The 27,257-nt window shown below is 43.3% G+C and overlaps 1 protein-coding gene across 2 annotated transcripts; it reads right to left on the bottom strand.

The window, feature by feature from the left end:
* Positions 1-85: 85 nt before the first annotated feature.
* Positions 86-23,158, bottom strand: lrrc2 (leucine rich repeat containing 2). 2 transcript variants are annotated; one of them, XM_061729780.1, is made up of 10 exons: positions 23,093-23,158; positions 20,877-21,018; positions 19,815-19,924; positions 17,470-17,687; positions 13,565-13,721; positions 13,267-13,400; positions 8,006-8,151; positions 6,930-7,082; positions 3,678-3,859; positions 86-2,009 (listed from the first exon to the last, which is right to left on the bottom strand). In XM_061729780.1, exons 2-10 carry the CDS (start codon positions 21,011-21,013, stop codon positions 1,960-1,962), a joined length of 1,287 nt encoding a protein of 428 aa, XP_061585764.1. In that variant the 5' UTR covers positions 21,014-21,018; positions 23,093-23,158; the 3' UTR covers positions 86-1,959. The 2 variants fall into 2 exon arrangements, with proteins under 2 accessions (XP_061585764.1, XP_061585765.1); XM_061729781.1 differs by having other exon boundaries at positions 20,877-21,015; positions 23,093-23,113.
* Between the last annotated feature and the right edge of the window lie 4,099 nt (positions 23,159-27,257).

Below are 27,257 nucleotides of genomic sequence, written 5' to 3'. Positions count from 1 at the left end.
GTTTTGATGGTAAAATGTACACGTTCACTCGTGTGGGGTCGGCACAAACCAGCGCCTGAAGAAAGAACCACCAAGACATTTCCACAAACATTTATTCAAAAAAATGGAAAGCGCAGAAACAGGTTTCAGCAGCAAACGTTGGGTCACTCTCACAAAAACATTACAAACTTTTTTTCAATTATATCAGAAATAAAAGGTAAAAAACCCGTTCCATGTCTGAGAGCTGGACCTGAACCAGAACCAGAACCAGAACTCCATCACGGTTCTGATTCCCTCTTTGGTCACAGCCAGATCATTTTATCTGAGATGTTAAACTTTATTCTAAAGTGTCTTAATTCACTAGAAATCAGCTCAACAGAGACCAGAACTCTGGTCGTCCCTGAAGATCCAGACCAGGACGAAGTTCTGATGGGCTCGGTTCTGGAGGTCGATGCTCTTCGTAGGAATGAAAGGACTTTACAATCACTACAGCTGAAAACAGGGAAATGTAAAAACTCAAAACAGGGAAATGTAAAAGCTGAAAACAGGGAAATGTAACTGAAGCGGAGGAATCTGACGCAGATCTGCATCGTTTTCTCCCTGGAAGTTTACCTGCACTAAAGTCTGATTGTTGCCTTTAATCCGACCAATATTTAGGTTTCAACAGCCGTAAACACCTCAGTCGACCTGAACTCAAGCTCTTGGGCTTTTAGTGCCAGAAAACGGGTCCTAATCCGAGTTATTCCAGCATGTAAAATACCAAATAAGACAAATTACCAAATTAGCCTAAATCGCTCAAATCAACAAGCGTTTATTTGGGACCTGCGTTTATTAGTTGTGTCTCTATTCATCCCAAATCTTATTGTGCGACTTCGGAACTGAATGTGTTCCTGTTCAGGAACTGACCTAGCCAATTAGCGCTAGCCGCTAACGGCTGCTTGTTGTCAGCTACGGACTGATACGACTCTTTCCCCGTTACTGGAATAATCTCGATTTCCGCTGGTGTCTGGATCGGTGAAGTATCCAAGAGAAAAGAGAGTAGAAATAAAAGAGAGAGAAGAGACGAGTGAAGAGCTAGCGGCTAGCAGCTAACTAGAGCTAGCAGCTAACCAGAGCCAGCGGCTAGCAGCTAACTAGAGCCAGCGGCTAGCAGCTAACCAGAGCCAGCGGCTAGCAGCTAACTAGAGCCAGCGGCTAGCAGCTAACTAGAGCTAGCGGCTAGAAGCTAACCTTTTTCCCTCCTTTCTCTTTGCTAACGAGCCGCTCAACTTCATAACGTCCTCATTGAGGTCACTCTACAATTAAATAGTCCCTTTTCAATTCGTTCAAGGTTATTTGTTTGTGTTTAGGTATATAAAGTACATACTAATATATATTTAGGTATATTTGCATATGGTAGAATATTTTTTTGGCCACCAGAAAAACAACATAAACGTATAAAAAATATTTAGCTCCACCCGGTGGCGAATTGGGACTCGGTTTTACGGTGTGATCCATCAAAGCGACGTCTTCCAGATTTATCCCAAACTCTAACCGACTCGGTCGCATTTGAAACAACAAATGAATCTACACTTGAGTTAAAATAAGTAACAAACAAACCGCCCTTAAACTCGCGTTGCTCGACTCTTCGTAGCTTCTGCTAATTGTGTCATTTGTAATTATGATCGAGAATATCATCAGTTTCCAACTAGCACCAAACACGTTTAACAACACGGCACTCAGGAGCTAATAACGCTATGCTGTTAGCATGTTAGCATGTTAGCATTTCCACTGAAGAAACTGCAGCTTGTTCTGGATCTGTTAGTTTGTGTTTGTTGTGCTACTTCATAAAGTGCTCAGTCTACTCAGTTCCAACTCAGACCATCCTGGTCTTCCTCCTCTTCATCATCGTTATCCTGGTCTTCCTCCTCTTCATCATCGTTATCCTGATCTTCCTCCTCTTCATCATCCTGGACTTCCTCCTCTTCATCATCATCTTCCTCAGAGCAGGCAGGAGATGGAGACCTTGGTGGTGGAGCTGGGGACGGTTTCTGTGGGACAACAAGTCAGATACTATTGTGACAATAATAATAATAATAATAATAATTAATAATAATGATAATAATGATAATAATAAAAATAATAATAATAAAAATAATAATAACTAGAAAATCTCCTTGCAGAAATTTCGAGAGTGCCATGGGGGGCTGCTGCCCATTTGTGTACATTACTGCATTTTTCAGCAATAAAGGTGAAGGATTCAAAACTAAGTCCGATGACACCACCCACGAGTCTCTATATCAAACCATTCAAAAGTTATCGGACTATCACATATCAACCAATCAGAAAAAGCGGCGGGGCTAATTCATGCCAATGAGGGTCGAGTACTCAATACTCAGTCCGATGACTCCACCCACGACTCTCAATGTCAAACCATTGAAAAGTTATAGCATTTACTGGGGTGGCCGTGTGGCTGCAGGACTGGGGATCGGCTAAGGTCAAAGGTCAGGGGTCAGATTTCCCAGAATTCTTTGAGGCGTCTCCATTTTCCAGGTTAGGGTATATGAAGTCTTTAGTGACTGAGTCATGTGACCAGTTCTGGGTGAATGAATGAGTCAGCAGTGACTTCTGGTTGCCCAGGCAACAAGAACCTCGACTTAGATCCTTCCAGGTTGGCTGTGAGAAAAACCCAGATTTTGGCTTCTGACAAGGTCTAAAATAACTCTGATTTGTGATAAAACCGTAGCTCGTAGCAGAAAAATAAAGACATTGTGAGAGACACAGAACCCGGCAGATTCTGACAATCTTAATTTTATTCAGATATTCCTTAAAATGAGTGAGTAATGTCAGTGCGAAGACAGAGTGAGTATCTTTTGAGGAAAACTTTTGATTACATTACAGTGAATGGAGACTGAGACAGGTATTGGCGCCGCTCTAGCCCCCCCGTTTAAATTTTTTTCATACCCCGCCTGCCAAAGTCACATTTTATGAATCCCAACACATTTGTATACCTAAGCCTCCAGAAACTCCTTCTCTCTGGTCTACTGGTCTACAGGTCCAGTTCCTGGTCTACAGGTCCACAGGTCTACAGGTCTACAGGTCTACAGGTCTACAGGTCTACAGGTCCAGTTCCTGGTCTACAGGTCCAGGTCCAGGTCCAGGTCCAGTTTCCTGGTCTACAGGTCCAGGTCCAGGTCCAGGTCTCACCTCGGTCCTTCAGGGAGCTGATATAAGCCTCCAGAAACTCCTTCTCTCTGGTCTACAGGTCTGCAGGTCCAGTTCCTGGTCTACAGGTCTACAGGTCTACAGGTCCACAGGTCTACAGGTCCACAGGTCTACAGGTCTACAGGTCTACAGGTCTACAGGTCTACAGGTCCAGTTCCTGGTCTACAGGTCCAGGTCCAGGTCCAGGTCCAGGTCCAGTTTCCTGGTCTACAGGTCCAGGTCCAGGTCCAGGTCTCACCTCGGTCCTTCAGGGAGCTGATATAAGCCTCCAGAAACTCCTTCTCTCTGGTCTACAGGTCTGCAGGTCCAGTTCCTGGTCTACAGGTCTACAGGTCTACAGGTCTACAGGTCTGCAGGTCCAGTTCCTGGTCTACAGGTCTACAGGTCTGCAGGTCCAGTTCCTGGTCTACAGGTCTACAGGTCTACAGGTCCAGTTCCTGGTCTACAGGTCTACAGGTCTACAGGTCTACAGCAGGTCCAGGTCCAGGTCTCACCTCGGTCCTTCAGGGAGCTGATATAAGCCTCCAGAAACTCCTTCTCCCTGCTGTCCTTCATCTCCTCCTTCTGTTCCCTCCACCTCCTCCTCTTCTCCTCGTCTTTCTTCTGCTTCTCTTCTTCCTCCTGTTTCTTCCTCTTCTCCTCGCCGGCCGGGTTGTTGTCGTAGAGTCGGATGAACCTGAGAGGAGATCAGAAGGTCACGAACGCTCGGGTCCAGAAGACCAGCAGCGTTCTGTGTTCTACTCTGGTGTACTTGATGCTGTGGTTGTGGTTACAGTGGTGAATGTGATCATTTCGGGGTTGTGGTTACAGTGGTGAATGTGATCATTGCTGGGGTTGTGGTTACAGTGGTGAATGTGATCATTGTTGGGGTTGTGGTTACAGTGGTGAATGTGATCATTGTTGGGGTTGTGGTTACAGTGGCGAATGTGATAATTGCTGGGGTTGTGGTTAGTTACAGTGGTGAATGTGATCATTGCTGGGGTTGTGGTTACAGTGGTGAATGTGATAATTGCTGGGGTTGTGATTAGTTACAGTGGTGAATGTGATCATTGTTGGGGTTGTGGTTACAGTGGTGAATGTGATAATTGCTGGGGTTGTGATTAGTTACAGTGGTGAATGTGATCATTGTTGGGGTTGTGGTTAGTTACAGTGGTGAATGTGATCATTGCTGGGGTTGTGGTTACAGTGGTGAATGTGATCATTGTTGGGGTTGTGGTTACAGTGGTGAATGTGATCATTGTTGGGGTTGTGATTAGTTACAGTGGTGAATGTGATCATTGCTGGGGTTGTGGTTACAGTGGTGAATGTGATAATTGTTGTGGTTACAGTGGTGAATGTGATAATTGCTGGGGTTGTGGTTACAGTGGTGAATGTGATAATTACTGGGGTTGTGGTTACAGTGGTGAATGTGATCATTACTGGGGTTGTGGTTACAGTGGTTAATGTGATCATTGTTGGGGTTGTGGTTACAGTGGTGAATGTGATCATTGTTGGGGTTGTGGTTACAGTGGTGAATGTGATAATTGTTGGGGTTGTGATTACAGTGGTGAATGTGATCATTGCTGGGGTTGTGGTTACAGTGGTGAATGTGATAATTACTGGGGTTGTGATTAGTTACAGTGGTGAATGTGATAATAAAGATACAAACGCATGAACTAGTTCATGCGTTTGTATCTTCTAGACTAGATTACTGTAATGTGTTGTTAGCAGGATGTCCAAGTAATTTGCTGAATAGGCTCCAGCTGATCCAGAATGCAGCAGCACGAGTACTGACAGGAATTAGCAGGAGAGACCACGTCTCTCCAGTGTTAGCGTCGCTCCATTGGTTACCCGTAAAATTCAGAATCCAATTTAAAATTTTATTACTTGCGTATAAAGCCCAAAACGGCTTAGCTCCGCATTATTTGCAAGACCTGATAGTGCCTTATGTTCCTGTCAGAGCTCTCCGTTCTCAGAGTGCAGGTTTACTCGTAGTTCCTAGAGTATCTAAATGTAGATTTGGAGGGCGGGCGTTCTGCTATCAGGCGCCACTACTATGGAACCAACTTCCAATCTGGGTTAAGGGGGCTGACACCACCTCCACCTTTAAAACTAAACTTAAAACATTTCTGTTTAGTAAAGCCTATAGTTAGTGTTTAGTAAACCTCTAGCTGGTGTTGGTAAATCTCTAGGTAGTGTAAACTTTTAGTGTGTCAGAGTCGCTCCTGTGGTTTCTTGTGCTGGCCCCCCCTTCTCCTCCCTTTTCTCTCTTTTGTCCATGTTGCAGCATCTTTTGCCGGACACCGGAACCTGCAGTGTGGGAGTGAGGGGGGCAGGGTAACGGCCCCTTTTGGGCGGGGGAGAATGTTCGTCCCTCAAGACTCCTCTCCCTGGCCCTGCCCCTTCTCAACCTTTCCCCGACCCTGCACCCCAACCTGGGACTTGATGATTGGGCCGGAGCTTCGGGAGCTGCGTGCTGGCCTGCGGTCCCCACCCCTGGTCATCCCGTTGCTGGCCCCCCCTTCTCCTCCCTTTTCTCTCTTTTGTCCATGTTGCAGCATCCTTTGCCGGACACCGGAACCTGCAGGTGGTCGTGGGTGGCTTGTAGCTTGCATTACGGAGCACAAGTCTTTCCCCGACCCTGCACCCCAACCTGGGACTTGCCGATTGGGCCGGAGCTTCGGGAGCTGCGTGCTGGCCTGCGGTCCCCACCCCTGGTCATCCCGTTGCTGGCCCCCCCTTCTCCTCCCTTTTCTCTCTTTTGTCCTGCAGGTGGCCGTGGGTGGCTTGTAGCTTGCATTACGGAGCACAAGTCTTTTCCTGACCCTGCACCCCAACCTGGGACTTGCTGATTGGGCCGGAGCTTCGGGAGCTGTGTGCTGGCCTGCGGTCCCCACCCCCGGTCATCCCGTTGCTGCTTCCACCTGCCTGCTGTCCCCACCCCCGGTCATCCCGTTGCTGCTTCCACCTGCCTGCTGTGCTGCTGCATCCCCGACCCCCAGTCTGGCCCTCGGCAGGAGGGTCCCCCCTGATGAGCCTGGTCCTGCTCAAGGTTTCTTCCTCCTAAAGGGGAGTTTTTCCTTGCCACTGTTTGGCTTAAGGTTTTTCTCCCACCAGGGGAGTTTTTACCTGCCATTGTTTATGTAATAACTGCTCGGGGGTCATGTTCTGGGTATGGGTCTCTGTAAAGCGTCTAGAGACAACTCTGTTGTATTAGACGCTATATAAATAAAATTGAATTGAATTGAATTGAATTGAATAATTGCTGGGGTTGTGATTAGTTACAGTGGTGAATGTGATCATTGTTGGGGTTGTGGTTAGTTACAGTGGTGAATGTGATCATTGTTGGGGTTGTGATTAGTTACAGTGGTGAATGTGATCATTGTTGGGGTTGTGATTAGTTACAGTGGTGAATGTGATCATTGTTGGGGTTGTGGTTACAGTGAATGTGATCATTACTGAGGTTGTGGTTACAGTGGTGAATGTGATCATTGTTGGGGTTGTGATTAGTTACAGTGGTGAATGTGATCATTGTTGGGGTTGTGATTAGTTACAGTGGTGAATGTGATAATTCTGAGCTCCTACTTGATGCTGGGGTTTTGGCAGAGCCGGGTGGGGATGCAGGTGATTAGTTACAGTAGTGAATAGTGATAATTGTTGGTTTTTTTTCTCCTACTTGATGCTGGGGTTCTGGCAGAGCCGGGTGGGGATGCAGGTGATTAGTTACAGTAGTGAATAGTGATAATTGTTGGTTTTTTTTCTCCTACTTGATGCTGGGGTTCTGGCAGAGCCGGGTGGGGATGCAGGTGAGCTCGTCGCCGCTGGCAACAATCATCTTGAGGGAGGAGATGTTGGTGAGGCAGTGAGGGAGATAGGTGAGGTTGTTCTTGTGCAGGAACAGAGAGACCAGATGCTCCAACCTGCAGACGACACAAGTGCTCATGTTTAGAGCTGAAACCATTCCTCCAATAATTCCAGTAATTTAGATACAAAAAATGATGGAGGAATGTTCTCTGCCTCGAGGAATCGTTTAATTTTGCCAGCTGCCAAAACTCAAAATCTTATCAAGACTTTAACTTAAAACTTAAAATTAGCTTGACACAAATGGAAGTTCAATTGAAACACGAGGGAAAACAGCTAACCTTTTATGTTATGTGTGTTATCAGGTGTAATGGCATTTTTAGGTTAGAAATAAGAACATTTCTTGGTAAGATCCTGAGTTTTTGAGTGATTCAGTGAATTTGGTCGACTGGTGTAAGTTCAGGGTTTTTAAATGCACATGAACCTACTGGATTATATAATTATTATATCATTTAGTCTTAGTAATGTCAATTAACATCTAACATCTTATGTATATTTATAATTGCTCTTTAACTAAATGAAAATATGTTTTATCTGATTACTCGATTAATGGATGGAATTTTCAGTAGAATACTCGATTACGAAAATATTCGATAGCTGCAGCGCTAGTCATCAACAATAATAAATAATTAATTGTTAAATAAATAGTTGTGTTCTCCAACAGCTGGAGTTTCAGTGACATCATCAGTTTCAGTGACATCATCAGTTTCAGTGACATCATCAGTTTCAGTGACATCATCAGTTTCAGTGACATCATCATCTACCTGTCCATGTCTATTGTGTTGGTAATGTTTGTAGAAGATAATAATCTACCTGTCCATGTCCTGCGGCAGGTCGTTCATGTTTGTGTTGGTAATGTTTGTGTTGGTAATGCCTGTAGTGTGATGGTAATAAAGAATTTAAAAACCTGTCCATGTCCTGCGGCAGGTCGTTCATGTTTGTGTTGATAATGCCTGTAGTGTGATAATAATAAAGAATAAACCTGTCCATGTCCTGCGGCAGGTCGTTGAGCTGGTTGTTGTTCAGATCCAGAACTTGAACACTCGACATCCTCAGAGAGCAGATGGGGATGGAAACAAACCTGTTCTCAGAAATGTCCAGGAGAAGCAGCTGCTTCAGACTGCTGAGCTGCAGAAACACGGAGAACCTTCATGAAACACGGAGAACCTTCATGATTTATTCATAAATGTTAGGAGAAGCAGCTGCTTCAGACTGCTGAGCTGCAGAAACACGGAGAACCTTCATGATTTATTCATAAATGTCCAGGAGAAGCAGCTGCTTCAGAGCGCTGAGCTGCAGAAACACGGAGAACCTTCTAAACACGGAGAACCTTCTAAACACGGAGAACCTTCATGAAACACGGAGAACCTTCTAAACACGGAGAACCTTCATGAAACACGGAGAACCTTCATGAACACGGAGAACCTTCATGAACACGGAGAACCTTCATGAACACGGAGAACCTTCATGAAACACGGAGAACCTTCATGAACACGGAGAACCTTCATGAAACACGGAGAACCTTCTAAACACGGAGAACCTTCATGAAACACGGAGAACCTTCATGAAACACGGAGAACCTTCTAAACACGGAGAACCTTCATGAAACACGGAGAACCTTCTAAACACGGAGAACCTTCATGAAACACGGAGAACCTTCATGAAACACGGAGAACCTTCATGAAACACGGAGAACCTTCATGAAACACGGAGAACCTTCATGAAACACGGAGAACCTTCATGAAACACGGAGAACCTTCATGATTCATTCATGCTAGTAACTAAACGGCTGGATAAGTCAATCACTGATTGATCGATTGAACCACTTTTGAAATGTATTTTACCTGGGCATGGCAATCATCTATGGAACGCTGAAACAGTCAAAATTAAAGCTGCAAGCAGCGATGAACGGGCCCTCGCACTCACGGCCACCGCCCCCCATAAGCATATCAGAAATGACACTTACGACTTCCTATGTCAAACCATTCAAAAGTTATAGCAGAAAAAAGGGACGACCAGTCAGAAGAAGGGGCGGGGCTAATTAAGGCCAAAGAAGCTCAAGGAGTCATTACAGAGCCCCATGACACCACCCACAACTTCCTATGTCAAACCATTCAAAAGTTATAGCATGAAATAGGGACAACCACTCAGAAAAAGGGACTGGGCTAATTGTCACCAATTTTGGTCAAGGACTCAATGTTGAGTCCCATGACACCACCCACAACTCTTTATGTCAAACCTTTCAAAAGTTATGGCAGAGAAAAGTTTTCTAGGGGGCGCTGTTGAGCCATTAGGCCACGCCCATTAATGCAAACCATGAAATATCAAATTTATCGCTAGGCCTGGCTTGCATGCAAAATTTGGTGGCTTTTGGAGAACAATCAAATATGGACCAATCACATGAAGGGGGGGTGCGCTTTTTGGCATCTTGCGTTGTCACGGTTACACTTTTGAAAGAGAAAAGTAATGCGCGTAGTCGCAGGATGGAGACGCAAAGTTTGATGTATAACACATCTGGGTACACGTTAAGGTTCGGGCCGTATTAATTGCGGAAGGAATGGCATAAATTGCGCCAAAATTACACAATTAATTAAAAATGGCCGACTTCCTGTTTGGTTTTGGCCATGGCGCAAATAGACTTTTCTTTAAGTTGCGACATGATACAGGTGTGTACCGATTTTCGTGCATGTACGTCAAACTGTATTGTGGGGCTTGAGCCGCAAAGTTTTTTCTGTCTGAACCAATCAGATGAAGGGTGTGCGCGCTTTTTGCCGTCTAGCGTCGCCACGGTAACGCTTTTGAAAGAGAAAAGTAATGCGTGGTGTCGGAAAATGGAGACGCACATTTTGATGTATAACACACCTGGGTGCACGTTACGGTTCGGGCTTTAAATAAAGTAACTTGAATTTGCTACAGACTGTTATTAGTGTGTTATTACAGCTTTAGCGCTACTCTGTGGCTCCGTTATGAAACCGCTTAAGTAACTTGGTGATAATAATATTATTTTCTGCCAAGCTACTAACAAATGCAGTCCTTCTTTAAAATACACAGAACGACATTAAACACATGAAAAACCCATGATATGAACAGTAGTACAGGACAGTCATACGTGCACACGGAGCAGCAGCTCTCTGTCTGCTGAAGCGAGTGAGAGGATATGCAAATGAGGCGGATTTTCCTAGTATTTTTACACATATAATGGACGTTTTACCATTTAAAAGACCAACAGCAAAACTCAAGGTAAGTTATCAGTTGTATTTTTCACAGTTTAAACCACAACAAATCACTTTAAAGCAAGCAAGTACGTCTTACCATTTGAACAGCTCCAGGAGTTTTGTCGGGAGTCTGTGCCTACGTTACTCCTGAATATTTGTGTGCACCTCTAATTAAGGCCCCCCTATGCTACAGGTGACAGGGAACTATACACATTGTGTGCGTCCGGAATCATGAAGATTCTACTTTTATTTTATTTTATCTTTTCTAAATAAAGGCTTCGAATTCTCTATGAAATTGTCGTGTTTGTGATAGTAAATAATTAAAAAAAAATATATATATATATATGTATCAGATTTTCAATTGTCATCTGACGGGCCAGATATTATTGGAGACGGGACAATTTTGGCCTGCAGGCCGCCAGTTGCCGACCACTGGTTTACAGCTTAAGAAAACTCAAATATCCTATCTCAAAAAATTTGAATATTCTGTGAATCTTAAACTGTAAACAATAATCAGCAATATTAAAATAATAAAAGGCTTGCTTATGTGTGTATACCTGAAGTGTGACTACCTGCAGAACGTATTTTAGCATGAAAGCTTTCATATTTAACGTACATCAAGCATCCTGTATCATAGCTACATGTCTGCCGTTTGTAACAAAGCAAACCGCGTGAAAATCGGTTGAAAATTAAGCAAGTTATAGTTATTTTACTTATGCAGACGCCTCCTAGCGATACCGATCCAAGATGGCGGCCACGCCCGACGTTCTCAGGCAGTCAATGCGGCGCCTCGACCAAGATGGCGGCCGCGCTGAACATCAGCCCCTCCCCCCCGCGGGAGCTGCGCGTGCAACGCCCCCCCCCCCCCCCCCCCCCCCCCCCCAAGCCACCCCCCCCCCCCCCCCACACCGCTCCCCCCGTCCTCCTGCGGGAGCTGCAGCCCCTCCCCTCCCCTCTCCTCTACTCTGCTGACAGAGAAGGATCAGACCAGCCTGTCAGACAGACTGATCAAACATAAATATTATTTAAAAATAATAATGTTCGACACAATTTCATAGAATTAACTGTAGCTTTAAACAACACATTAAACAATATATTTAGGGCGTTACGGAGGTGAAAGGACATAAGAAAAAAAAATGTGATTTATTTTAAAATAAGTTCATATTTTGAAAAAAATAGAGTTACAAACTTTAAAAAAACCTATAGGTACCAGTGTATGATTTTTTAGTCATGTTGAAATGTATATAAATCTGACATTTAATTGACATTTAACAAAACCTCTGATTTTAAATTATTATTTTACCAAAAAATTCAGAGTGACGAAAAATGCCAATTCCTTTCAAGTTCTGACCACGATACGCGACACGGTCAATAAGGAACATACTGACAATCATATGTGTCGATTGCTTTAACATTGGATGAACGAAACAGCAATTGCAGCACATAATTTGATGAAAAATGTATACCTGACCAAAAGGTGGCGCTATGGAGTTCATCCAAGATTGTCATATCCACTTGTTCAGAATGGAAGCCTGATTACATGTATTGATTTTGGGTTAATTCTGACCAATTATGTTTAAGTTACAACAACTTTTATGTTCATGGCGAGACACTGAAATTTGACACCCTCTTACGGCGACGCCCTTTGATAAGAACTTACAGTTTTCTCTGTCAGTCATCGTCAATGTCTTACCTATTATCTGACCAACTTTGAGATCAATACACTCATCTCGCTTGGAGCACAGATGCATACTACAAGACATGACAATTCCTGGTGCCAACAGGTGGCGCTACAACCGATCCTGAATATTCCACCATAGATGGGTTCAGGCTCAGCCTACAATCATGCACATACGTTTTCATCCACATCAAATCATGTATTGCTGAATTACAGCCAATTGATGTTTGATGGCGAAGCTTAAAAATGACCTCAAACTTCGCCGAATCACTACGGTCAAGCCCTCTGCTGAAAACTTAAAAGCTTCGCAATTTAGCGTCGGCCATGTGTCTAGATTGTACAAACCAAGTTGTGAGCCAATTCGATAAAATCTCTAGGAGGAGTTCGTTAAAGTACGAGGCCTAGAAATGATCAGAATTCATGAAAAATGACATTTTCTGTTCAAAATGCCGGACTTCCTGTGTAACTTAGACCATGGGTCCAAAAGACTTTTTTGTAGCTCTTTGTCTAATATAATACTCACATAAACGTCATTGCTGTAAGTCAAACCATATTGTGGGGCTCGTCAAAAAACATAAAATAGGTGGCGCTATAGAGCCCATTCTTGTGGACCCATGCCTGTCGCCCATAAAATACGTAATTTTACGCGACTCTGGAAGCGTGTGCAAAATTTGGTGAGTTTTCGAGCATTTTAAGGCCTCCAAAAAGGCAATTTATTTACGGCGAGAATAATAATAATAATAATAATAATAATAAACATCACAGATACAATAGGGTCCTCGCACTTTCAGTGCTCGGGCCCTAATTAAATAAATAAATAATGAATTAAATCATTGAATGAATGTACAATGAAATAAATCAAATTGGAAATACATAAATATATAATTTATTTAATATACAATTAAATAATCAAATGTATCATTAATGATGAATATATTTCATTGGATATACATTAGTCGAAGTGACAGTTTAAATAAATTCATGATGTGCTTCAGCCAATGCAGGAACCATGAAATAATTAAATATGTAATGAAATAATGAAATTTATATCCAATTAAATATATATATATATATATATATATATATATATATATATATATATATATATATATATATATATATATATATATATATATATTTGTATTCCGTTTTTTTACTTTTTTGTACTGTTTTTTAACATGCATATTTGAAATAAAATCAAAATCAAATCAAAAACTACGTCTGTCTGACCTCAAATGGCAGCTCGGATCATGACTGATACATTAGTGAAGCTAGATAATCTAATCTAATCTAATCTAATCTAATGTAATCTAATCTAATCTGATTTAATCTAAATTTATCTAATCTCACCTCAAACGGCAGCTCTGACAGGTTGTTTCCCGCCAGTTCCAGTCTCTCCAGGTTGCTGCAGTCGCCCAGTTCCTCCGGGATTCTGCAGAGATGGTTGTAGCCGGCGTTCAGCGTCCGGAGCTCCGTCAGCCGACCTGGAGGAGGAGAAGTTTAGATGTTTAACCAGGAGGAGGAGATGGTTAGATGTTTCCACCATGGACACAAACACACACAAACAGGAAGCAGTGACAGAGGAACTGATCCTGGGTTCAGAATCCTCTTCTGCTGAGGCTAAAGCTGCGCGTTTGATCCGTCTCACCGATCTCTGCCGGCAGCTCGCTGATGCTGTTCTTGGGGATCTCCAGGACGGTGAGCTGGGTGAACAGAGCCAGGTAGTCGGGCAGCTGGCGGATCCGGGTCCCCCGGATGTGCCACTCCTGCAGGTAGGTCTTCCACTGCAGATCCTTGGGAAAGTCCTGCAGAGAAGGTTACTGTTAGTCCTGCAGAGAAGTTTACTGTTAGTCCTGCAGAGAAGGTTACTGTTAGTCCTGCAGAGAAGGTTACTGTTAGTCCTGCAGAGAAGTTTACTGTTAGTCCTGCAGAGAAGGTTACTGTTAGTTACTGTTAGTCCTGCAGAGAAGGTTACTGTTAGTTACTGTTAGTCCTGCAGAGAAGTTTACTGTTAGTCCTGCAGAGACGTTTACTGTTAGTTACTGTTAGTCCTGCAGAGAAGTTTACTGTTAGTCCTGCAGAGACGTTTACTGTTAGTTACTGTTAGTCCTGCAGAGAAGTTTACTGTTAGTTACTGTTAGCCCTGCAGAGAAGTTTACTGTTAGTTACTGTTAGTCCTGCAGAGAAGTTTACTGTTAGTCCTGCAGAGAAGTTTACTGTTAGTTACTGTTAGTCCTGCAGAGAAGTTTACTGTTAGTTACTGTTAGTCCTGCAGAGAAGTTTACTGTTAGTTACTGTTAGCCCTGCAGAGAAGTTTACTGTTAGTTACTGTTAGTCCTGCAGAGAAGGTTACTGTTAGTCCTGCAGAGAAGGTTACTGTTAGTCCTGCAGAGAAGGTTACTGTTAGTCCTGCAGAGAAGGTTACTGTTAGTCCTGCAGAGAAGTTTACTGTTAGTCCTGCAGAGACGTTTACTGTTAGTTACTGTTAGTCCTGCAGAGAAGTTTACTGTTAGTCCTGCAGAGACGTTTACTGTTAGTTACTGTTAGTCCTGCAGAGAAGTTTACTGTTAGTTACTGTTAGCCCTGCAGAGAAGTTTACTGTTAGTTACTGTTAGTCCTGCAGAGAAGTTTACTGTTAGTCCTGCAGAGAAGTTTACTGTTAGTTACTGTTAGTCCTGCAGAGAAGTTTACTGTTAGTCCTGCAGAGAAGTTTACTGTTAGTTACTGTTAGTCCTGCAGAGAAGTTTACTGTTAGTTACTGTTAGTCCTGCAGAGACGTTTACTGTTAGTTACTGTTAGTCCTGCAGAGAAGTTTACTGTTAGTCCTGCAGAGAAGTTTACTGTTAGTTACTGTTAGTCCTGCAGAGAAGTTTACTGTTAGTTACTGTTAGTCCTGCAGAGAAGTTTACTGTTAGTCCTGCAGAGACGTTTACTGTTAGTTACTGTTAGTCCTGCAGAGAAGTTTACTGTTAGTCCTGCAGAGAGGTTTACTGTTAGTCCTGCAGAGAAGTTTACTGTTAGTCCTGCAGAGAAGTTTACTGTTAGTCCTGCAGAGAAGTTTACTGTTAGTTACTGTTAGCCCTGCAGAGAAGTTTACTGTTAGTCCTGCAGAGAAGTTTACTGTTAGTCCTGCAGAGAAGTTTACTGTTAGTTACTGTTAGACCTGCAGAGAAGGTTACTGTTAGTTACTGTTAGCCCTGCAGAGAAGTTTACTGTTAGTCCTGCAGAGAAGGTTACTGTTAGTTACTGTTAGCCCTGCAGAGAAGTTTACTGTTAGTCCTGCAGAGAAGGTTACTGTTAGTTACTGTTAGCCCTGCAGAGAAGTTTACTGTCAGTTACTGTTAGCCCTGCAGAGAAGTTTACTGTTAGTTACTGTTAGTCCTGCAGAGAAGTTTACTGTTAGTTACTGTTAGTCCTGCAGAGAAGTTTACTGTTAGTTACTGTTAGTCCTGCAGAGAAGTTTACTGTTAGTTACTGTTAGTCCTGCAGAGAAGTTTACTGTTAGTTACTGTTAGTCCTGCAGAGAAGGTTACTGTTAGTTACTGTTAGTCCTGCAGAGAAGGTTACTGTTAGTTACTGTTAGTCCTGCAGAGAAGTTTACTGTTAGTCCTGCAGAGAAGTTTACTGTTAGTTACTGTTAGTCCTGCATAGAAGTTTACTGTTAGTCCTGCAGAGAAGTTTACTGTTACTCACCAGAATTCAGGAACATGTTACACACCAGGGTGTATGAACATGTTACACACCAGGGTGTAGGAACATGTTACACACCATGGTGTAGGAACATGTTACACACCAGGGTGTATGAACATGTTACACACCAGGGTGTAGGAACATGTTACTCACCAGGGTGTAGGAACATGTTACACACCAGGGTGTAGGAACATGTTACACACCATGGTGTATGAACATGTTACACACCAGGGTGTAGGAACATGTTACACACCATGGTGTAGGAACATGTTACACACCAGGGTGTAGGAACATGTTACACACCAGGGTGTAGGAACATGTTACACACCAGGGTGTAGGAACATGTTACACACCAGGGTGTAGGAACATGTTACACACCAGGGTTTAAGAACATGTTACACACCAGAGTGTAACATGTTACACACCAGGGTTTAGGAACATGTTACACACCAGGGTTTAGGAACATGTTACACACCAGAATTCAGGAACATGTTACACACCAGGGTGTATAAACATGTTACACACCAGGGTGTAGGAACATGTTACACACCAGGGTGTAGGAACATGTTACACACCAGGGTGCAGGAACATGTTACACACCAGGGTTTAGGAACATGTTACACACCAGGGTGTAGGAACATGTTACTCACCAGGGTGTAGGAACATGTTACACACCAGAGTGTAGGAACATGTTACACACCATGGTGTATGAACATGTTACACACCAGGGTGTAGGAACATGTTACACACCATGGTGTAGGAACATGTTACACACCAGGGTGTAGGAACATGTTACACACCAGGGTGTAGGAACATGTTACACACCAGGGTGTAGGAACATGTTACACACCAGGGTGTATGAACATGTTACACACCAGGGTGTAGGAACATGTTACTCACCAGGGTGTAGGAACATGTTACACACCAGGGTGTAGGAACATGTTACACACCATGGTGTATGAACATGTTACACACCAGGGTGTAGGAACATGTTACACACCATGGTGTAGGAACATGTTACACACCAGGGTGTAGGAACATGTTACACACCAGGGTGTAGGAACATGTTACACACCAGGGTGTAGGAACATGTTACACACCAGGGTTTAAGAACATGTTACACACCAGAGTGTAACATGTTACACACCAGGGTTTAGGAACATGTTACACACCAGGGTTTAGGAACATGTTACACACCAGAATTCAGGAACATGTTACACACCAGGGTGTATAAACATGTTACACACCAGGGTGTAGGAACATGTTACACACCAGGGTGTAGGAACATGTTACACACCAGGGTGCAGGAACATGTTACACACCAGGGTTTAGGAACATGTTACACACCAGGGTGTAGGAACATGTTACTCACCAGGGTGTAGGAACATGTTACACACCAGAGTGTAGGAACATGTTACACACCAGATTTCAGGAACATGTTACACACCAGGGTGTAGGAACATGTTACTCACCAGGGTGTAGGAACATGTTACACACCAGAGTGTAGGAACATGTTACACACCAGATTTCAGGAACATGTTACACACCAGGGTGTAGGAACATGTTACACACCAGGGTTTAGGAACATGTTATACACCAGGGTGTATGAACATGTTACACACCAGGGTGTAGGAACATGTTACACACCAGGGTGTATGAACATGTTACACACCAGGGTGTAGGAACATGTTACACACCAGGGTTTAGGAACATGTTACACACCAGGGTTTAGGAACATGTTACACACCAGGGTTTAGGAACATGTTACACACCAGGGTGTAGGAACATGTTACACACCAGGGTTTAGGAACATGTTACACACCAGGGTTTAGTAACACGTTATTCTCAGGGTCCATCACTCACCATCCACTGATCTCCATCCAGCTGGAAGATGAGTTTCTCCTGATGTGGCTCCTTCTGGTCCTGCTGGACTCTCTGTTCCTGCTGGACTCTCTGGTCCTGCTGGACTCTCTGTTCCTGCTGGACTCTCTGGTCCTGCTGGACTCTCTGGTCCTGCTGGACTCTCTGGTCCTGCTGGACCATCTGATCCTGCTGGACTGTCTGGTTCTGCTGCTGGTCTCCTGATATAAACAGAAAATATCAGAATCAGAATCAGAATCAGAAAAAGCTTTATTGCCAGGTCAGACATAAAGACGACATAACTTGACTCCGGTTTACACCGATGGCACCATTAATACGGACGCCATAAAATTGCTGACAATAATCTCTGCATACAGCGGGGCTCGAACTCTCGATCTCTCACACTAAAGACGGCAACACTCTGGTTGAGCTATGACTCAGCTGAGCTATGAGATGATAAGAGGTCTAAAACACCCCTGTAGGTGAGCTGTGTCTATCCCAGACCTGTGGTTCCCAGACCTGTGGTTCCCAGACCTGTGGTTCCCAGACCTGTGGTTCCCAGACCTGTGGTTCCCAGACCTGTGGTTCCCAGACCTGTGGTTCCCATCCACGGCACATTGGTGCCTATAGGCTATCGTCAACAATAACTTCTGGACCACATGTGAAGGACACGACAGTCCCGACATCACCAGATAAGTTACACACCAGTGTAGCTGCAACAATCTCACAATCAACCACATGATCTGAACAAACAACTAAAGGCAGGAGCTCCACGAAGGAACCCGCAAATCCCAATAAAGTTTTTATTAAATGTTTAGGCAACTTTCAGAGTCTGATCAGAATCAGAAGGTGCTGCATGATCCAGAAAGTGTTTCTCCGGTGATGGACCGGGATCTACACTGGTCTCTCCTCCCAGGACCTGGACCTCGACCGGGATCTAGACCGGTCTCTCCTCCTGTAATGATGCACTAACGCTGCCCATAAACATTCACAAACCCGTACGATCATAATAAAACCACAACTCTTCACGGAACGCAACACAAAGCAAAGAACAGCAATACCCATAATGCAATGCAGCGTAAATCGGAAGAAAGGCCTCCAAATAAATTATTTTTACAGCCTCAACTTTTGACAGGACTGTCTCCAGCTCACAGCCGATGTTTTTTTTTAATTTGTTTTACTTGTTTTTGAAAGTTCCTTGTCAGGCAGTTTTTAATGGATAATTATCTTCATTATCATATTCAAACATATGTATTTGAGGGAGGAGGGAGGGCGGGGTGTTGCGCTCCCGCATGTGTCCTATTCCACGCTGATTGTGATATTTAAAGAAACCTGCATGGATTTGGGCAAACGCACAGTTTTGAACATCTGAATTTCTTTTTGCGTGCAAGAATTCCAGGCACGGATTCACATTGAAATCCAGGCACTCTTTGTACACGAGGCCCCTGGTCCTGGTCCTGGTCCTGGTCCTGGTCCTGGTCCTGGTCCTGGTCCTGGTCCAGGTCCAGGTCCTGGTCCTGGTCCTGGTCCAGGTCCAGGTCCAGGTCCAGGTCCAGGTCCAGGTCCAGGTCCTGGTCCAGGTCCTGGTCCTGGTCCAGGTCCTGATGGTGAACTTTAAAGTTTCCAGAGACACTGAAAACAGCTGGAATCTAGAATCTCTGCTGGAAAAGGACAATCCTGACACCAATGAGCAACTACAGGATCTCAAATCTCCCATGTTTAAGTAAAATAATTGAAAAAGCAGTTTTTCAACACAAAATGAGGCTGGGATTGTCTGTTCAGACAAACTGCTGACACAGGTGTGTGTGTTACCTGTAGTCAGGTGTATTGGTGTTACCTGTACTCAGGTGTGTGTTGATGTTACCTGTACTCAGGTGTGTGTTGGTGTTACCTGTACTCAGGTGTGTGTTGGTGTTACCTGTACTCAGGTGTGTGTGTGTTACCTGTACTCAGGTGTGTGTGTTACCTGTACTCAGGTGTGTGTGTTACCTGTACTCAGGTGTGTGTGTGTTACCTGTACTCAGGTGTGTGTGTTACCTGTACTCAGGTGTGTGTGTTACCTGTACTCAGGTGTGTGTGTTACCTGTACTCAGGTGTGTGTGTTACCTGTACTCAGGTGTGTGTTGGTGTTACCTGTACTCAGGTGTGTGTTGGTGTTACCTGTACTCAGGTGTGTTGGTGTTACCTGTACTCAGGTGTGTGTGTTACCTGTACTCAGGTGTGTGTTACCTGTACTCAGGTGTGTGTGTTACCTGTACTCAGGTGTGTGTTGGTATTACCTGTACTCAGGTGTGTGTGTTACCTGTACTCAGGTGTGTGTGTTACCTGTACTCAGGTGTGTGTGTTACCTGTACTCAGGTGTGTCAGGGGGGATCTCTCCAGGTATTGGTGCAGCAGATTCAGCTCCGGGGTCTTCATGGTCTTGCAGTAGATGCGGTACTGCCACTGCTGGTCGATCCTGCAGGACATGATCGATCAATCAATCAATCAATCAATCAATCAATCAATCAATCAATCAATCAATCAATCAATCAATCAATCAATCAATCAATCAATCAATCAATCCATCAATCCATCAATCAATCAATCAATCAATCAATCAATCAATGGGATTGATTGATTGATTATACTGCCACTGCTGGTCGATCCTGCAGGACATGCAGACAATGACCGACCGACCACGACTATTCTCGTTTTGTAAAACTTTAATTGTGACTGGTTTTACTTGGCCAGGACTATTCTGGTTTATTATAACTTTAATTGTGATAATTTAAATATTATTTAATTTATGGTTTTACTTGGCCAGGACTATTCTGGTTTTGTGTAACTTTAATTGTGACTGGTTTTACTTGGCCAGGACTATTCTGGTTTTGTGTAACTTTAATTGTGACTGGTTTTACTTGGCCAGGACTATTCTGGTTTTGTGTAACTTTAATTGTGACTGGTTTTACTTGGCCAGGACTATTCTGGTTTTGTGTAACTTTAATTTGTCAAGGTTTGACATTCCCCCCAGCTTTTCAGTTTCTGTTTTCCCCCGCCTGTGTCCCATCTTCCCTGATTGTCTGCACCTGTGTCTCGTCATGTCTCGTTATCCCCTGACTATATCTGGTCTTGTCATTCCCTTGTTCCCTGTCGGACCGTACTGTTTGTTCCCTCCATGTTTCCCCTGGTTTTTTGGATTCCTGTTTTTGTTCAGCCTGTGATCCTGCTCTGCAGCACTTTAGTTTTTTTTTTTTTTGTTATTAAACCCGTTTTTCATTGAACTCCTGCCTCCTGCTCTCCTGCGCCTGGGTCCACACCTTACCCCCAGACGGGACATAATTGTGACTGGTTTTACTTGGCCAGGACTATTCTGGTTTGGTGAAACTTTAATTGTGATAATTTAAATATTATTTAATTAATGGTTTTACTTGGCCAGCGCGCTCTTCTCCATCCTCTCCTTGTCCTTCTTCTGTCTCTGCTGGTGTTTCTTCACCCGAACTTCCCAAAGTCCTCGGATCAGGGACAGATCGTAGACGGGAACCTCCAGCCTCCTGTCTGGACTCATCTCTGCTGCAGGAAATAAAGAAATAAAATATCAACCTCCATCCTCCTCTCTGGACTCATCTCTGCTGCTGGAAATAAAGAAATAAAATATCAACCTCCATCCTCCTCTCTGGACTCATCTCTGCTGCTGGAAATAAATAAATAAAACCTCACCATCTGAACATATCTGGAGCTTATTAACACCACACTTTGAACTGCTCATTTAGGACCAATTTCCAACATAAAAAAAAGAAAAAAGAAAGAATAAATAAATAAATACATAAAACCCCAAACTAAAAACATTCTTTGTAAAGATGTCGACGTGCCGGTAAATGTGTTCGTCCACATGAATTTACTCAATAGGCCTGAAAACGCTGTAAAACACACGTCAAGAAATAGGAAATAAGCAAAACAGGTAAAACATTGGGCATGTGCAGTTAGAAATGTGAACATTTACGAGTACGAGTTCCGGGAAAAGCAACATTTCAGAACGATTCGGACGGAGGCGACACTAGTTTTATAAAATACTTCTGGGTGTAAGAGCTTGTGTTCGTGTGGATGGAACCTAAACGGAACAAACAAAGAAACAAACCTAACAGAAAAACTAAATCTAACGCTAAACGGACCAAATACAGAAACAAACGCAAAGCTAAAACAAACCACACAGTGAAACCGACGTAAACAGACCGAACACATAAATAAACCTAATGCAGAAATTAACCTAATACTAACAATAATCTAATACTAACATTAATCTAATACTAACAATAATCTAATACTAACATTAACCTAATACTAACATGAATCTAATACTAACATTAATCTAATACTAACATTAACCTAATACTAACATTAACCTAATACTAACATTAACCTAATACTAACATTAATCTAATACTAACAATAACCTAATGCTAACATTAATCTAATACTAACATTAATCTAATACTAACATTAATCTAATACTAACATTAATCTAATACTAACATTAATCTAATACTAACATTAATCTAATACTAACATTAATCTAATACTAACATTAATCTAATACTAACAATAACCTAATACTAACATTAACCTAATACTAACATTAATCTAATACTAACAATAACCTAATGCTAACATTAATCTAATACTAACATTAATCTAATACTAACATTAATCTAATACTAACATTAATCTAATACTAACATTAATCTAATACTAACATTAATCTAATACTAACAATAACCTAATACTAACATTAACCTAATACTAACATTAATCTAATACTAACAATAACCTAATACTAACATTAATCTAATACTAACATTAATCTAATACTAACAATAACCTAATACTAACATTAATCTAATACTAACATTAGAAACTAACATAGAAAAACAATTCCAAACACAACCACTAACTCATTTACATAAAAATATTAAACTAACAGGTTTTATTGCTGACGGCGTTTGTCATTGGGTGACAGTTTAAGTGTTGAAGTGAGAATAACCATCTCAAGGTTTTTAAAAGCTGCAGAATTCAATATTCTGATTAGTGTTCATACTTCACACAGCTGTAGCTGCCAGGAAATCTGCAACAAATGAGTCTAAAACACTAACCAGATAAAGTGTTTAAGTATTACCATTACTAGGTATTTAAGTATTTCAGCTCCTACCTGCCGTCGTCTCCTGCTAGTTTACTAAAACACTAACCAGATAAAGTATTTAAGTATTTAAGGACTACTATTACTAGGTATTAAAGTATTTAAGGACTACTATTACTAGGTATTTAAGTATTTAAGCTCCTACCTGCCGTCGTCTCCTGTTAGTTTACTGAGTTAGAAACCAGATAAAGTATTTAAGGACTACTATTACTAGGTATTTAAGTATTTAAGGACTAGTATTAGGTATTTAAGTATTTAAGGACTACTATTACTAGGTATTTAAGTATTTAAGCTCCTACCTGCCGTCGTCTCCTGTTAGTTTACTGAGTTAGAAACCAGATAAAGTATTTAAGGACTACTATTACTAGGTATTTAAGTATTTAAGGACTAGTATTAGGTATTTAAGTATTTAAGGACTACTATTACTAGGTATTTAAGTATTTCAGCTCCTACCTGCCGTCGTCTCCTGCTTGTTTACTGGGACAGAAACTCAGCTGTGACCGATTGTCTGTGTGGAAATGACTGGACTGCTAAATTTAGCTGCATGGTGTCACATGACGCCATCACTCTGGACCAGGACCAGGATAACTCTAACCAGGCTGTAAAAACCTGAACCTGAACCTGAACCAGGACCAGGCTGTAAAAATCTGGACCAGGACCAGGCTGTAAAAATCTGGACCAGGACCAGGCTGTAAAAACTCTAACCTGGGCCAGGCTAACTCTAACCAGGACCAGGCTGTAAAAACCTGAACCAGGACCCGGCTGTAAAAACCTGAACCAGGACCAGGCTGTAAAAACTCTAACCAGTAAAAACTCTAACCAGGGCCAGGCTAAGCCTAACCAGGGCTGAACCTCCTGGGGGCCCTGGGCCTCATGGACCTACAAACATCTAAAGCTTAGACTACCTAAAAATTTAAAAACTTCCAATCTGGGTTAAGGAGGCTGACACCACCTCCACCTTTAAAACTGAAACTTAAAACCTTTTCTTTTTAGTAAAGCCTATAGTTAGTGTTTAGTAAACCTCTAGCTGGTGTTGGTAAATCTCTAGGTAGTGTAAACTCTAGTGTGTTAGAGTCAGTAGTCATAGTTGCAGCTATAGAACAAGACTATAATAGTTAGTCTCAAATATAGCTTGGTGGTAGATATGCTGCTATAGGCCTATGCTGCAGGGGGGACATGATCCGCTGGGCGGTGCCTCTCACCCTTCTTCTCCTCTCCTCTTCCCTTCCTCTCTTCTCCATTTCCATTTTTATTTATTATAAATATCTCATAGCTATTGTTTTTGTCCATCGTTCCTGTAGTTTCTTGTGCCGGCCCCCCTTTTTTTTCTTCTGTGCATGTTTGCAGGCCGGAGCCTCGGGAGCTGCGTTCTGGCCTGCGGTCCCGCCCCCCCCCCCATCCCCGGTCATCCCGTTGCTGCTTCCGCCTGCCTGCGCTCCCCCCCTGGTCCAGGTCCTGGTCCAGGTCCAGGTCCTGCTCAAGGTTTCTTCCCTCCTAAAGGGGAGTTTTCCTTGCCACTGTTTGGCTTAAGGTTTTTCTCCCACTAGGGGAGTTTTTACCTGCCATTGTTTATGTAATAACTGCTCAGGGGTTTATGTTTATCTTCATGTTCTGGATCTCTGGAAAGCGTCTAGAGACAACATCTGTTGTATTAGACGCTATATAAATAAAATTGAATTGAATTGAATTGAATTGAAATCAGCACGGCTGCTTGATCCTACGTCGTGCCGACCCCACACGAGTGAACGTGTACGTTTTACCATCAAAACAAAAGGCAAACCAAAATTGATGTGTCAGGATGCACTGGAAGGCTGAAAAAAGCGTTGGAAAGATCAACAACCGAAAACCACTTACTCTCTGCTGGATACTATTCTGCTGAGACAGAATAGTATTCGGATTCATGTCAAATCTTTTTCATAGACCAGCTTTCAACAAAGCGTCAAACACAGGCCTGATGCCTTCAACTGCTTCACGTCTGAGAGGATACTGATTACGGGCAAGCAGCTACAACAGCAGCGGTGTGTGTACCCACACATCATGAATAATCTTTCCTACCACACAATACTCAATTCCAAGTTTTTTAATACATTACTTTATAATCTTATACAGACGACGGTGCTGATTTCCTTCCCTTTGGACATTGTGTGTACACAGACCTAAACAATCCAGACCTGCAAGTTGCCCTGTTAAATCTTTGCGGCGGTCAGGGGGTACTTAGGATTGTCTGCTTGATTAACGTTTCCTTTGTGGAAAAAAATGGCGTTTCTAGGCAACAAAAAGTAAAAATTATCAGCTCCCACGAAACTACGGCACAGTTGCCCAAAATACTGGTCGATGATCAGATTAATTATCACAATAAATGAAAAACAAGGTTCTTGTGTGTATGTGTATTTGGGTGCTCTCACGTGTCTGCAGCCGCCCTCAAAGGCCCCGCGTCCCCACTGGACCCCCCGTCGGCTCTCTCCCCCCTAGTTAGTCCTCCATTCCGGCCCCCCTTTCTGCGTCCCCGGCCTCTCTCCCGCCCCTGGCGACGGCTTTCTCCCTTTCCTTCTTCCCGCACTCTGTAAACTTTGTGCCAGTCCTCTTTATTCAGCAACCTGTGGTGGGCTGGCAGCACAACAGGACGCAGAAGCAGCGTCTCCCGCGCCCTGCTGCTGCGGCTCCGGAGTCGGGAGGGGCTCAGTGTAGGCGGGGGATTGATGGTCAGTCTTTCCAGCACTCTCCTCAACGTTTCGATCTCCACTTGCAGCATCTCCTGAGACGCTAGAGAAATGGGTGAAGGCTGAGGTTCAGATTTGAGTATGAGTGAAGATGGAGGAGGGGTTGTGGGCAGTGGGGGGTAAAGGGGCGCCACTGGTTGAGGTCCGGGCGCTGGTGCTGGTTGAGGGGCGGGTGGGGAGGGTGGGGCAGAGTCCAAGTCCGGGTCCAGCTTCACACACTGGGGCGCGGTCTGTTTGGGAGCCTGCCTTCGCTTCGCCTCACTCAGCCACATTTCAAAGGCTTTCCAATCTATCTCAATTCGTTTTTTATTTTTCTTTTAAGTGAGTGCTAACTGGTCCTCAGTCATCTGAAGTCTCACCTGCGAAGCCTCCAGCTGTTTAACGCTCAGGCTTTCCAGGTTCTTGGAAATTTAAGTTGTCTGACCCACATATCCAACTGAGATATGGATTCTTTTCCATAGTTAACTATCATGTATCTCACATTTGGGGCTTCCAAATCTGGTCCCTCGGAAAGATTACTGTCAGAGGGTTTGTTTAATCTTGTTCCCAAGGTTGATTCTCTCAGACGTTTGCAAGTTTAATTTTCACGAAAGGAAAACAGTGGGCTACTTAAGGTTTTCTTAGAGATTTCTTAAAATCTTCAAGCACAATAAATTTAGATTTAATTTTAGAATAACTGCAATTTATATTATCTTTAAAACAGAAAATAAAAGAGTAGCACTGCTAAATCTTAACTTTAATTTACCCTTTAACTTTAATCGGATTCCAACTTTAATAATTTTTTCAAAATTATTTTTTCGTTCTCCAGATGGTTAAAATGGTTATGCCAGACATTAACAGACAAAACACAAACTTCTTAGTATTCATAGGCCCTAAGTGCCCTCAGACCCGGTCTGGTTTACTTTAGATTCCCGGAACCTAAAGCCCCAAGTTCCACTAGAGCCACTTGTAGTAAGTCTACCACTCCCTGACACAAACCTCTGCCCGTAGGGAAGCTCAGGGTCCAGCACATCTGCCGACTCTACTGTCAATTCAGTAGGTAGGAGGAGACTTCCGCGCAATTTTTTTCGGCCGTTCCTTTCCTCAAAACTCACCCGAAAGAACAGCGAGGTGTTTCTGTAGCCACCGAGTTCGCTAGATCCCAACCGGTGAGGGGACTCTCTCAGTCCTCCGGACGTCAGGCCCTCTTCTCCACCTTCACTTGATGGGGGAGTACGAGGTTGTTGCTGCACTTTAGTCACCTTTGGTCCATAAGAAAAAAATCCGCTCACAGACGGGGTCCCTTCGTGGTCGCCAAATTGTTGTTCGTTCAATAAAGTGTTCAAAAAGAATGTCAGGACATAATCAGCTGTCTTTCTGGAGTTTTAATAAAAGCATTCATGAATGGAGATCACACAGAGCAGTCTGATCAGACGAGCAGTCAGCCTGAGTGAGCTAAAGATATTTAGAGACACTCTATCTTATAGTTCAGATTCAGATTCAGCTTTATTTGTCCTTTGCAAGGAAACTTGTTTTCACCCCCGTACGCCACACACAACCTCAAGATACATAAATACATACATTACATCACCCACCCATACACATTAAACAGGAACACACATTTAGCGACGCAATCTATTTAGTTCTGTTATAGCAGAGGGGACGAAGCTTCGGCTGAACTTGACCCTCTTCCAGGTCAGGGACCTGTACCGGCGGCCAGATGGAAGCAGCACAAAGTACGGGTTTAGGGGGTGACTGGGGTCCTGGGTGATGGTGAGTGCTCTGCGTGTTATGGCTATGGTGTTGAGGTCAGAGAGGATGGGGGTGGGGAGGCCAATGATTTTGGCAGCTCTGTGAGTGATTTGTGTCAGTCTTTTTGTGTTGGGGGATGTGTGAGAAAGTGAGCAACCCCTCCCCTT

This window comes from Cololabis saira, chromosome 9, assembly GCF_033807715.1.
Source record: "Cololabis saira isolate AMF1-May2022 chromosome 9, fColSai1.1, whole genome shotgun sequence".
Taxonomy (NCBI): domain Eukaryota; kingdom Metazoa; phylum Chordata; class Actinopteri; order Beloniformes; family Belonidae; genus Cololabis; species Cololabis saira.
Note: the sequence above shows the minus strand (reverse complement) of the source record. Positions and strands in the feature narration are given on the sequence as shown.